Below are 13,455 nucleotides of genomic sequence, written 5' to 3' on the forward strand. Positions count from 1 at the left end.
GTGGAGAAAAGGTTAGCAAATTCATTGACCTGAAAACATCAACACCAGAAGAGAGAGAGATAATTATCTGACTTGCTGAGCACTTCCAGTATTTTCTTTGCTTTGGACTGCAACTGATCTGAGCCTGCATGAGATGGATGCCTAGTGTTCCATTTTCTAAAATCAGCATTTCTCTCCTTGACAACCTCACATTGGAACCCATCTGTGCGCAGATACATGTCCGTATTCTGACAAGTCTTTTCTGGCATCGCTGATAAGTATATCATAATTTACAAATGACCGTTAACTTGATTCTTCCTTCATGGCCGTTACAGATTGTGTCATCTGCCTCCACTGACCTTCAGGATTACACGTATTACTTTGTTCCAGCACCCTGGCTCTCTGTCAAGCTGCTACGACTCCTGCAGTGCTATCCTCCACCAGGTAAGGCACCTAGCTACTTGTGACATGGTCTGTTCATTGTGGTGATTAGATAATCAATTGGTCACGTGGGCGGCACGGTGGTACAGTGGTTAGCACTGCTGCCTCGCAGCGTCAGAGACCCGGGTTCAATTCCCGCCTCAGGCGACTGACTGTGTGGAGTTTGCACGTTCTCCCCGTGTCTGCGTGGGTTTCCTCCGGGTGCTCCGGTTTCCTCCCACAGTCCAAAGATGTGCAGGTCAGGTGAATTGGCCATGCTAAATTGCCCGTAGTGTTAGGTAAGGGGTAAATGTAGGGGTATGGGTGGGTTGCGCTTCGGCAGGTCGGTGTGGACTTGTTGGGCCGAAGGGCCTGTTTCCACACTGTAAGTAATCTAATCTAATCTAATAATTCGGGAAGCACAGTGGCTCAGTGGTTAGCACTGCTGCCTCACAGCGCCAGGGACCCGGGTTCGATTCCAGCCTCTGGGGAGTGTCTGTGTGGAGTTGGCACATTCTCCCCGTGTCTGCGTGGGTTTCCTCTGGGTGCTTTAGTTTCCTTCCACGGTCCAAAGATGTGCAGGTCAGGTGAATTGGCCATACTAAATTGCCCATAGTGTTAGGTATATAAGTCAGAGAGAAATGGGTCTGGGTGGATTACTCTTTGGAGGGTCAGTGTGGATTTGTTCGGCCGAAGGGCCTGTTTCCACACTGTAGGGAATCTAATTTAATCAAACTACTCCTGGCATTGCTTGCAAAATTGCTTGCAGTCATTGTAACACAATCCTTAAATATAAGGGCTATAAGCCTGCCATTACATAGAAAAATACAGCACCGAACAGGCCCATGGCCCACAATGTTGTGCCAAGGTTTAATCCTCATGTGAAATAAAGTAACTTAACCTATGCACCCCTCAACTCACTATCCATGTGCATGTCCAGCAGTCGCTTAAATGTCCCCAATGACTCTGCTTCCAGCACCACAGCTGGCAACGCATTCCATGCATTCACAACTCTCTGCGTAAAGAACCTACCTCTGACGTCTCCTTTATACCTTCCTCCTAATATCTTCAAACTGTGACTCTTCGTGCCAGTCAAACCTGTCCTGGGGAAAAGTCTCTGGCTATTGACTTTATCTATTCCACTCATTACTTTATATAACTCGATCAGGTCTCCTGTCTTCCACCTTCTCTCCAGAGAGAAAAGTTAGAGTTTATTCAACCTTTCTTAAGGCAAGCCCTCCAGTCCAGGCCGCATCCTGGTAAACCTTCTTTGTACCCTCTCCAAAGCCTCTTTATGTTTCCTATAGTAGGGTGACCAGAACTGGACACAATATTCCAAGTGTGGTCTCACCAGGGACTTGTAGAGCAGTAGCAAAACCTCGTGGCTCTTAAACTTGATCCCCCATTAATGAAAGCTAAAACATCATATGCTTTCTTAACAACCCTATCCACTTGGGTGGCAATTTTGAGGGATCTATGTACTTGCACACCCAGATCCCTCTCTTCCTCCACACTGCCAAGAATCCTGTCTTTAATCCTATATTCAGCATTTGAGTTCGATCTTCCAAAATGCATCCCTTCAAATTTATTCAGGTTGAACTCCATCTGCCATTTCTCAGCCCAGCTCTGCATCCTGTCTATGTTGTGCTGCAGCCTGCAGTAACTCTCTATTCTATTGACGACACCTCCAACCTTTGTGACATCTGCAAATTTACTAACCACCCCTCAACCTCCTCATTCAAGTCATTTATAAAAACTACAAAGAGCAGAGGCCCAAGAACCGAGCCCTGCAGGGCACCACTCAACACTGACCTCCAGGTAGAATACTTTGCATCTACAATCACTCTCTGCCTTCTGTCATCCAGATAATCAAATCTCCCTGTATCCCTTCTGCATTACAATGTAGAAGTTTTCATAACACAATTGAAAGGAAATGTTGACATAGTATAGTTGAATGGGAAATGTTCATTTAACCAATTAGAATAGGAAAACCTAAGTAAGTCTGAAAACGTTGAAAATGGGAAAATAAGAGGTATTGACAAACAAAGAATTGGAGATGCAGGAGATCTGAAATAAAGAAAAACAGAAATTGATGGAGAAACTCAGCAGGTCTCTTCTGTGGAACAAGAGTTCTGAAGAAGAGTCTCTGAACTTGAAACATTTATTCTGCTTTCTTTCCACAGCTGCTGTCAGACCTGCTGAGTTTCTCTAGCAATTTCGGCTTTTGTGTTTAGACAATGCTGTTGGAATATTGCGTGCAATTCTGGTCTCCTTCCTATCGGAAAGATGTTGTGAAATTTGAAAGAGTTCAGAAAAGATTTACAAGGATGTTGCCAGGATTGGAGGATTTAAGCAACAGGGAGAGGCTGAACAGGATCGGGCTGTTTTCCCTGGAGCGTCGGAGGCTGAGGAGTGACCTTAGAGGTTTACAAAACTGAGGGGCATGGATAGGATAAATAGATAAAGTCTTTTCCCTGGGGTCGGGGAGTCCAGTACTAGAGGGCATAGGTTTAGGGTGAGAGGGGAAAGATATAAAAGAGACCTAAGGGGCAACTTTTTCACGCAGAGGGTGGTATGTGTATGGAATGAGCTGCCAAAGGAAGTGGTGGAGTCTGGTACAATTGCAACATTTAAGAGGCACTTGGATGGGTATATGAATAGGAAGGGTTTGGAGGGATATGTGCCAGGTGCTGGCAGTTGGGACTAGATTGGGTTGGGATATCTGGTCGGCATGGACAGGTTGGACTGAAGGGTCTGTTCCCATGCTGTACATCTGACTCTATAACAGTTGCACACTGTATGCAAGATATGTAATTAGTATGCACAAGGCAAAGTGAATGGTGTCTAGATTCTGGTGTGGTACTGAGCTACTCAAATGATAAGAGACCAATTTTAATTACTTGCTCAGTGTTGTGATAGTTACTATTGCCAGAAAGAGTACTCCAATTGGTGTTAGCACCCTACGCTCATAAGGACAGTTATTTCCACTTGACTGTTTCATCTTTTGCAGAGGACACTGCTGTTAAGGGTCGCCTGATTGAATGTATGGAGACTATCCTCAATAAAGCACAGGAACCACCCAAATCCAAGAAGGTACAACACTCCAACGCTAAGAACGCAATTCTTTTTGAAGCAATCAGCCTTATTATACATTACGACAGGTATGTGACATAACATCTCTTTGCACCATCCTTCCCCTTTTAAGTTATAATGTAAATAATGCGGCTTCTGCATTGTCTGGCTCAGATTTAGTTTTGAAGTAGCCCATCAGCATAGGGCCAGTTGGGCACCCTTAATACAAACCACAGAGAATGTAAGAAATTTGGAAAGTGGCAGAGAGGAGCATGTTTGACCTGCAACGAATAACCATTATATAGGTGGGTAGTTAGCTGTGAGTTAAAATTCTACATTCTTTTCTTTGCAGCACTGGATCTCTTGATATGAGTTGTCACTTCACAGAGGCAAGCACAGGGAGCAGACTCTGTATTGCTTTTGTGCACTCTTGTAATGGCTACAGGGACAAAAGTAGATTTCTTGCTGACCCTTCTCACTGCAGTTGTTTTAGGACCTGCTTTTATATTGCCCTGTGTGCTGCACTGTTCTTCTGATTCACTACCAAGTTGACTTTGTATGGGCCTCGTGTCAGGAGCCAGCATTAGTGCCTTGGGTGGGGAGCTACTTTGTCAGTGTAATAAGACTAGGGAGGAAAATTTAAGGTTTGTTATATAAAATGTTTGTCTTAGCTGTGTGCATTCACACATGATCTCAGTTGATGTTATTACTGGACAAGCCAGGTCTCAGACAGAAACCTGACTTGGTAGGTCATATTTTGATTTGTTTGGCATATAAAGTGGTCTCTTGCTGAAACATCGGCAGGCAGTGCTGCAGGTTTTGCTTTAACAATAAACGTGAAGTTTATTAAGAAAAAAATTGAATAAACTAAGCCATTTATTTATAGAAATGCAAAGATTTTTAAATGTACAGTTAAAGTATCATTTCATTAATTCCAGAACAATCCTTTATAAATTTTAAAATAGCCCAGCTTTTATTTAGTACTTAAAACAGATTTCTGGTACAGTACCCACAACATTACTTCTACAATACTCATTGTAGAGTCCCTGTATCTAACATTTGGTACATTTAATCACTTGTGACTTCAGCTTCTTCCTGGAGCGTTTGAACACCTAAGCGCTTAAGTAACCGCTTCAGGATTTTGTCATGACACTTCTGGTCTAGAGCTAACACCAACTCTTTAAGACAATCCAGTTCACAATATTCTTCCCTTCTTAGGAACACTGGTCACAGTGATATATATTTAAAGGACTTCGCAGGATTGCTCTGAACTCAAAGTAAAACTGAAACCAAACGTCTCCCTGTCTAAGCTATCAGTGTTTCCCTTGACCTTAAAAATAAACAATTTCCAGAAGGGCTCATTATTTACCTTGCTGAGTTCCAAAGCAGTCTAAGGTAAACAAAAAAAGTGGTACATAAAGCATTCTTAAAGCCAGGCCCTTCAAAAACTGTTTTCAAGAAAATCACCATGGCTACCGAAATATTTGCAAGTTAATAATTAACTTCAGAGGCACAAATGCAGCAAGTTACTAACTCAAACCAATTCCAAAATTAAACTTAATCAAAAACACACAATTTACATCAAATGTTTTGTTTAAAAAAAACCAACAGCTGTTTAATTTCCTGGCAGCGAGCCAAACCTGTTGGTGCGGGCATGTAACCAGCTAGGTCAGTTCCTGCAACACCGTGAGACTAACTTGCGATACCTAGCTCTGGAAAGCATGTGTCTGCTGGCGGGCTCTGAATTCTCACACGAAGCTGTCAAGACCCACATCGAAACAGTCATCAATGCACTGAAGGTAAGCAATTAACTTTTGCTTGTGGATTAGAGAGGGTAATCGTGGTATCTACCATTTCACAATCTTTTCTTGAACATGAATGTGGAAGGAATGAGATGGGATGAGATCATGATATCTCATGTAGCTAAATAGTTATCTAAGCTCATGGAGAAATCGTTTCATGGTTATTAGATTCTTAATTCCAGATTTTTATTATATTCAAATTCCACCATCGGCTGTGGTGGGATTTGAATCCAGGTACCCAGAACATTACCTGGATCGCTGGATTAATAGTCCAGTGATAACAACTCTACGCCATGGCTTCCCCTTGAAATTTCCCAGTATTTCTAAATACTCATTACTTATCACTTTAGTGCCACTGTGCCGCCCACTGTTGGTGGTTAGCACTGCTGCCTCTCAATACTACGGACCTAGGTTCGATCCCAACCTCAGGTGACTTTTTGTGTGGAGTTTGCACGTTCTGTGTCTGCATGTATGCAGTTCTCCAGGTGCTCTGGTTTCCCCTCACATTAGGTGATTTGACCATTGTAAATTGCCTATAGTATCCAAGGATATATAAGCTAGGTGGATTAGCCATGGGAAATGCAGGATTACAGGAGTAGGGTAGGGTAGTGGGTCTGGGTGGAATGCTCTTCTGAGGGTTGGTGTGGGCTGAATGGCCTGCTCCCACACAATAGGGATTCTATGATTACAAATTTCAGACTCGACCAATCTTTTAAGTAGTGAGTTCCAGACTTCAGTACCTGAGTGTTTGGAAAAAAAAGTTCTCTTCAACGCTCCTGTTAGCCTTTGCCCTCTTCCCTTAAATTTCCGTCCTTTGGTTATTGACCCTTAATTACTGGAGACTGGTTGGTTGTATAGTGATTCTGTACCTTTTTGTGTGTTTGTCTGATGATTTTTCTTAACTCCGTTTTTGTTATGATGCTGCCAAAGGTTTGTGAATATGTTGCATTTAATTATTCCTCCTTTGTGTGCATCTCTTCTATGAATAGACGGAGAGGGATGTGAGTGTTCGCCAACGAGCTGCAGACCTCCTATATGCCATGTGTGACCGAACTAATGCCCCACAAATAGTGGCGGAAATGTTGAGCTATTTGGAAACGGCTGATTATTCCATTCGTGAAGAGATTGTGAGTTTCCTATGCTTCTAATTTCAAAACAATGGAAGGGCATTTAACAATGAGTGCAATGAATTCCCCCCTCATCCTCGGTTACAAATGTGCTCTGTAATTCCCACCTCCACCTATTAACCAATGATGATGTGGTGGTGCCGATGTTGGACCTGGGTGGACAAAGTCACACAATACTATGTTATAGTCCAATAGGTTTATTTGAAATCCCAAGCTTTTGGAGCACTGCTCATTCGTCACATGAAATGGTCACTTCACCTGACGAAGGAGCAGTGCTCCGCAAGCTTTTTGATTTCAAGTAAACAAACCTATTGGACTATAACCTGGTGTCGTGTGACTTTTGACTTTATTAACCAGTGAGTGGACAACCAGGGAGAGAAACGACATTCCTCCAAATCTATCTCTGATTTAGCTTTTAGTCTAATGTTCAGATATCTGTTTCTTTGATTGTTAATTTTGTCTGATAGTGCTCCCACGAAGCATCCTTTTTGAGATTTTATGGAACCGACAAGGGTGACTTGAGGTGACTGAAATAGGTGGAATGTGAAATTTGGTTTTCTGTTGATAAGATGCAGAGATAACGTCAGCAGTGGGTTTAGGATATGTCGAGCATTCCGCTGGTCTGTCTTGGGTGCATACGTGTCATATCCATGCATTCCATGATTGCTCTAACAAGAAGCCAATTTCATTAAAATCCTAGATTGTTTCAATGGTGCATGGGACAACTAGGCACAATCACTTAAAGGTGGCATGCGTTTGTTGGCTTTGTGCAGATGGGGTCAGTAGATATCCTTGTTTAACTCAGTCGCACAGGAGAGTGAATGGACCCTTGCATGAAGACTCGGGTCTGGCAAGGTTGTGTTGGAGGTGAGATGAGGATTTTAGAGTAAGACTGGGGCATGAAGGATCTGAAGAGAGATCTGGGAGGACAGAGGGTGGATTAGGGGAATAGAGACCTCGAGGAAGTGTCCTGGGTGTAGTGAGGGGCTGATGAGGACAGTTGGTCAAGGTAAGAAAATGTGTGCCTAAAAGGTGGTGTCACTCAGGACTGTTCAAATACGTCTCAATGTCAGGGTATTGCTGTCACAGTCCTTACAGGGGTTTGAATTTATCTGCAGCATTTCAAGGATCCCAGCTGAGATGGCTGTTGGATAATGTCCTTTACATAGAAAGAAGTGCCTGCAGAGCCTGCTAGTTCAGTCATGTCCCACAGAGTGGCAAATTCAATACTGGACACGAATGTGAACATTCAATAAAGTGAATGTATGAAACACATCCTTGTTTCTTCCGTAATGAAGGAAGTATACCCTACTCCCCTGTAAACATCAGTGTGTGCCAATTATGAGACATGTTAGTACAATGAACACTCTGACCAAGTCTCAGTAAATAATCATGATGCGCACGTGATTAAAGTGAAGCAATGTCATGTGAAGTATTTACAATTGAGATTAAATTTTGATGTAAATCCACGCCAACTTTGTATTTGGCTGTGCCGTTGGAGCAGCAAGTTGTGGCAGTGATGCAGTGTCTCTGTTTGACCAGGGGTCTCTTTAAAAGACTGCTCATAGATACAGCACTGCCACTTTACAGCAGGTTTCACAAATGAGAAACCTCTCCAGCTGCTGACTTGAATGTTTTGTATATACGCTGCTAATACTAATCATGTGAGAAAAGGCAAAAGGAGACAGCGCAGTTGGTGCCCAGTTGTGCTTGTGCTGTTGGGGAAAGGCATGGTATAGACAAGATCCTGATTTAAGTTACAGGTGCTATATCAATAGAAATTGTGGTTGATAGTTTGTGAGAAGGTGTTGCTCTGTCTTTACAAAGAGGGACCACTACCCCAGCACTCCTCAGGCTTTTTGCACTACAGGCACTTCAACAATTTCTTCCCATAAGCCACCCATACGGTAATTTGTTCTGTTAAGTGACTTGGGACATTTGAGTAATGTATCCATGCAAGGCCTGCTTTTTATTTCCATGATGCTGTGTATTCCATGGAGTGAGTTTGAACTGTCCTGTTTGCTGCTGTAAGTTGTGGCCTGACTGTACAAGTTTGCTGCAATTCTCCATCACACACTGGGATTTTACTGTCGCTGCTTGCCTGCAGAGCAAAAAGATCTGTACAGAGGATAATGAACACTGGACAAAATGAAAAATTGATTGACAGGCCAAGAGATGCTATCTAAGTAAAGCTGATGAGTTGCTTCGGTCTGTTACGTACTGGAGTTGTGATGATGAAAGGATGTGAACATTGACTTAAATGGTCAAGAATACTAATCAAGATACTGTTAACACTCCAAGTGGTAATGTCCCACACTGACTGGAGAGACCACTAAGTTCTGTTCTGTGTTCCTCAGTTGTGCTCTGTTTATCCCAGCTGTTCATTAGCCTGAGGTAACTGCAACATTTGGAAAGAGTTCATCATTCACCATTTATGTTCTTTTTAAAAAAAAAAATCCATGGCAGGTCTTGAAGGTGGCCATTCTAGCAGAGAAGTATGCAGTGGATTACACGTGGTATGTGGATACGATTCTGAACCTCATCCGCATTGCAGGGGACTATGTCAGCGAGGAAGTATGGTACCGAGTCATTCAGATCGTTATTAACCGTGATGATGTCCAAGGTTATGCAGCAAAGACTGTGTTCGAGGTAAACATTCTAATTTGGAGTTCTGAATTTCAGCTACATTTTGAAATTGCACCTTGATTACAAAGAGACCCGAGCTCTGCTTCTGGAAGTAGGCTGTCTGTCTCTTTTTTTTTTTTCCACCTTTTTGAGTGTCAATACCTCCATTAGTGTCTCTGCCACATTCTGCCACATTCTTCATTTTTCCTGTCTCTCACTCATCCTGCCCCTACTGACCTTCCACAGTAGCCTCTCAAACTCCTCCTTTATCTGGATCTTCAATCACTTGCAGTCTCTCTCCCTCAAAGTTGCAAGATCCTGGTTGTCCCAATCCTTGTGAACCATCCCTCAGAATATTATCTTCATCCTATTCCTTGCCTTCAAATCTCTGGTCTGCGTTGATCCCACTACTCCAATCTCCCAACACCTCAACTCTGCAGTACCTTCACCTCTTAAATTTATTTTTGGCATTGCCTTTAGCCATGATGCTCCACAATTTTCTTTTTGTGTGTGTTTCTTCCAGTATCTCATTTGGTGTTTCACTGTTATCTCTCCTTGCCCCTGTTAGAACCTGACATCCTCCTCGCTGAAGTATTTTGGAAATTTTTTTATTGTTAATTTATGGAGTACAAGATGTTGATTAAGCATGAGTGGAAAATTTCCCCCTCCTTATAACTGATCCAGGGATAATAGTGATTTTGAAACTTTGGTGTGGCAATTGGTCCAGGCCTTGGGGTTGACTTGATTTTGGAAGGCAGGATGCAAGAACTAGCCAAAGTTGTAATGGAATAGCACTCAAAGGTCATGTACCACACTAGATGAATTTGGGAAAGCAAATCTTAGCATGACTTATACGCTTAATGGTAAGGTCCTAGAGAGTGTTGCTGAGCAAAGAGACCTTGGAGTGCAGGTTCATAGCTCCTTGAAAGTGGAGTCACAGGTAGATAGGATAGTGAAGAAGGTGTTTGGTATGCTTTCTTTTATTGGTCAGAGTATTGAGTACAGGAGTTGGGAGGTCATGTTACGGCTGTACAGGACATTGGTTAGGCCACTGTTGGAATATTGCGTGCAATTCTGGTCACCTTCCTATCGGAAAGGTGTTGTGAAACTTGAAAAGGTTCAGAAAAGATTTACAAGGATGTTGCCAGGATTGGAGGATTTGAGCTACAGGGAGAGGCTGAACAGGCTGGGACTGTTTTCCCTGGAGCATCGGAGGCTGATGGGTGACCTTATAGTGATTTATAAAATCATGAGGGGCATGGATAGGATAAATAGACAAAGTCTGTTCCCTGGGGTGATGGATCCAGAACTAGAGGGCATAAGTTTAGGGTGAGAGGGGAAAGATATAAAAGAGACCCAAGGGGCAACTTTTTCACACTGAAGGCGGTACGTGTACGGAAGGAGCTGCCAGAGGAAATGGTGGAGGCTGATACAATTACAACATATTAAGAGGCATTTGGATGGGCATATGAATAGGAAGGGTTTGGAGGGATATGGGCTGGGTGCTGGCAGGTGGGACTAGATTGGGTTGGGATATCTGGTCGGCATGGATGGATTGGACCGAAGGGTCTGTTTCCATGCTATTCATCTCTATGACTCTACTGACTGCTGCAGGACTTTCCATTTTCTGAGGTGTACTGAAAATATTGTCCAAATAACAACACAGTCTGGACTATGCCTTGGCAAGACACCAGCCATTCTTGCGATTAGGTTCTCATTTTAACTACAAAAGATAGTTACAAGTGAGACATTTTTCTTTTGGTAGATTAGTCAGAGATGCAAGGCCAAGGCTTGAGATAACCCCCGCTTGGAAAGTTGACTGCTAAAACAAACATGAAGTTAGCAAAACGTGGAACACTTTGCTACAGTGATTGCTAAATTGATTACAGCTTTCAGAAAAATATTGAACTTACAAAAGGGATGTGGTGTAAAAGCAGCCATTTAGAGCAGATACAAGTTTGGGCAAAAGGCCACATCTTGCAATCAAAATTTCTGTCTAATTGAAATTTTTCCTGATTTTGTCTCCAGGCACTCCAGGCCCCAGCCTGTCATGAGAACATGGTGAAAGTGGGTGGATACATCTTGGGAGAATTTGGGAATCTCATTGCAGGTGATCCACGATCCAGGTGAGCTGAAGAAGGTAAAAGAGAGAAACCATTAGCTTTGTGATTGGTATTTTTACCCAGAGTGGAGTGGGAAAGTGCTCTTTCACACTGTGACCCCAGAGATTGCTGTGTGAGAAGAACCAGGAGTCTTTAACATCACACTGGCCTTCTTTGGCACCATTGGTGGTTTAAGGGAGGCCTTGTTTTGTTTTTAGTGTCACCTTGTGTGTGTGTGTGCGTGTGTGCCAGTACTGAGTAATGGTGTACTGAATGTCAGAAGTTGATTTGTTCCCTCAATTTAATTGAGTGATCTAACCTGGTTTGTTAATGGGAATTGATTTGTTCTATGATGATTGTTTGATCTAATTTCATGCCTGTACCAAACACTGAAGTTGCTGGTCCAGACTAGAACTTCTCTTACATTTCCTCAAGGTTTGGAAGGTATTCCATCACTGTAAATCCTGTTTTTGGGATGATTTGGACCTCTTTTAGTTTGTACTTGTGCTCAGCACCTTGCTTCTGCCCCTCCCCAATCTGACTCTGTTTTATTAGTGATTGATCTTGAGGTGTCACTGGCAAGGCCGACACTTATTGTTGGATCTAATCTCTCTTGAAAAGGTGGTGGTGAGCTGCCTTCTTCGACCACTGTACTTTGTATGATGAAGGTATTGTCAGGTGTTCGACTTGTTGTGAATGAAATAATGACTGTATGCCCAAGGTTCCATGGTATATCACTTTGCAGTGCTCTCCGTGTGCCTACTGCCCTTGTCTTGTGTACAGTTCAGATGTGATCCATGTTCCACATCTCTGCACTTACTACTAATCAAAAAAGACACTAATTGAAGTGATGCTGTTTATTTAAAAATAGGGTAGACTGTGTGAAGATTGTCATCTCCCAACTCTAGATATTGATAAATATTGTCAAATTATTTGTGCATTGATTATTGGACTAAAGGGATACACTGAACTGCCTCTTCACAGAAGTTGACTTGGCTACCGTTTAGTTCCCCTCTATCTTTGTTTTTGTTTTATGCAAGACATGTATTGACACAACATTTAAAATAGTAAGTGGGATTTTCCTATGTTGCTGAATTAAGAGTCAAACATAGAACTGAAATGCAGTTCCTCGTTTCCCCGGTGGTTTATTAAAGTGTGTATCTGCACAGAATATCTCGAGGGAAGTGCAACAAAGTATCTGCTTTCTATTGTCTGTCCCAGGACACTTTGAAAGAAAGAAGGACAGCAGCATGTATTGTCCTTCTGTAATTGCCCCCCAGGTGACAGTGGACTATATGGGGGAAGTACTCTTGTAGTGCTGTCAGGAAGGTCGTCCAAGAATTATGACCTCTGAGTGACAAAGGAATGCCTGATGTATGGCCAAGTAGTAATGGAGGAGAACTTTCAGGTGATGGACTTGCCTTTATTATCCTGGGTTGTGAATTTGGGTGGCTTGAGGGGGGAAATCTACATTATATTTGAGGTGCTGTGTTACAGGCTCAGTAATAGTTGGTCTTTTCCTGTACTGTCTCAGTCGGTATGCTTCTCAATGAATATTTCTAATGTGCATTTTATTCTTCCCTGCTCTACCTGTCCTTTTCAGTCCCTTGGTTCAGTTCAACTTGCTGCATTCCAAGTTCCACTTGTGCAGCGTTCCGACCCGTGCTCTGCTGCTCTCCTCTTACATCAAGTTTGTCAACCTGTTCCCTGAGACCAAGACTACCATCCAGGATGTGCTGCGCAGCGACAGCCAACTCCGAAACTCTGATGTGGAACTCCAGCAGAGGGCTGTGGAGTACCTCAAGCTCAGCTCAATTGCCAGCACTGATGTTCTGGTGCGTATAAAGCACATGCCTCAGGCTTTCTTCTTCAGTGTTGCTGCTTGCAGGGTAGTTACAACGGACTGTATCAGGATTGGGACTTGTGGGTTTGAGTCCCACTGAAAAGGCTTGAGCACATAACCTAGGCTGAGGTGGGGACTGCAGATGCTGTAGATTAGAGTCAAAATTAGAGTGGTGCTGGAAGCGCACAGCAGGTCAGGCAGCATCCGAGGAGCAGGAAAATTGACATTTTGGGCAAAGGCTCTTCATCCGGATCCAGATTCCTGGATGAAAGTCGATTTCCCTGCTCCTCTGATGCTGCCTGACCTGCTGTGCGCTTCCAGCACCACATTGTCTAAACAATCTAGGCTGGCACTCCACATGCCAGGATTAAACAGGTGTGCTGCACATTTAGGGGTAATTATTTGCATGAGCCATTTAAATTCAGTAACAGTTTGCTTGCAGTTACTAAAGTGAGTATGTCTTGCGAGCAATACAAACGAGAATG

At 43.0% G+C, this 13,455-nt stretch overlaps 1 protein-coding gene across 3 annotated transcripts in view; it reads left to right on the plus strand.

Moving 5' to 3' along the window:
* Window positions 1-13,455, plus strand: part of ap2a1 (adaptor related protein complex 2 subunit alpha 1) — a 62,936-nt gene that overhangs the window by 21,438 nt on the left and 28,043 nt on the right. For all 3 annotated transcript variants that reach the window (XM_043679527.2, XM_043679528.2, XM_043679525.2), the window contains exons 7-13: window positions 315-423; window positions 3,410-3,560; window positions 5,102-5,270; window positions 6,263-6,400; window positions 8,867-9,049; window positions 11,054-11,151; window positions 12,731-12,962. In XM_043679527.2, the coding sequence (XP_043535462.1) occupies window positions 315-423; window positions 3,410-3,560; window positions 5,102-5,270; window positions 6,263-6,400; window positions 8,867-9,049; window positions 11,054-11,151; window positions 12,731-12,962 (1,080 nt within the window). The remainder of the gene's footprint in view (window positions 1-314; window positions 424-3,409; window positions 3,561-5,101; window positions 5,271-6,262; window positions 6,401-8,866; window positions 9,050-11,053; window positions 11,152-12,730; window positions 12,963-13,455) is intronic.

The sequence above is a fragment of the Chiloscyllium plagiosum genome, unplaced genomic scaffold (assembly GCF_037043375.1).
Source record: "Chiloscyllium plagiosum isolate Xiang-an unplaced genomic scaffold, Cpla_swu_hap1 HiC_scaffold_33, whole genome shotgun sequence".
Classification (NCBI taxonomy): Eukaryota; Metazoa; Chordata; class Chondrichthyes; order Orectolobiformes; family Hemiscylliidae; genus Chiloscyllium; species Chiloscyllium plagiosum.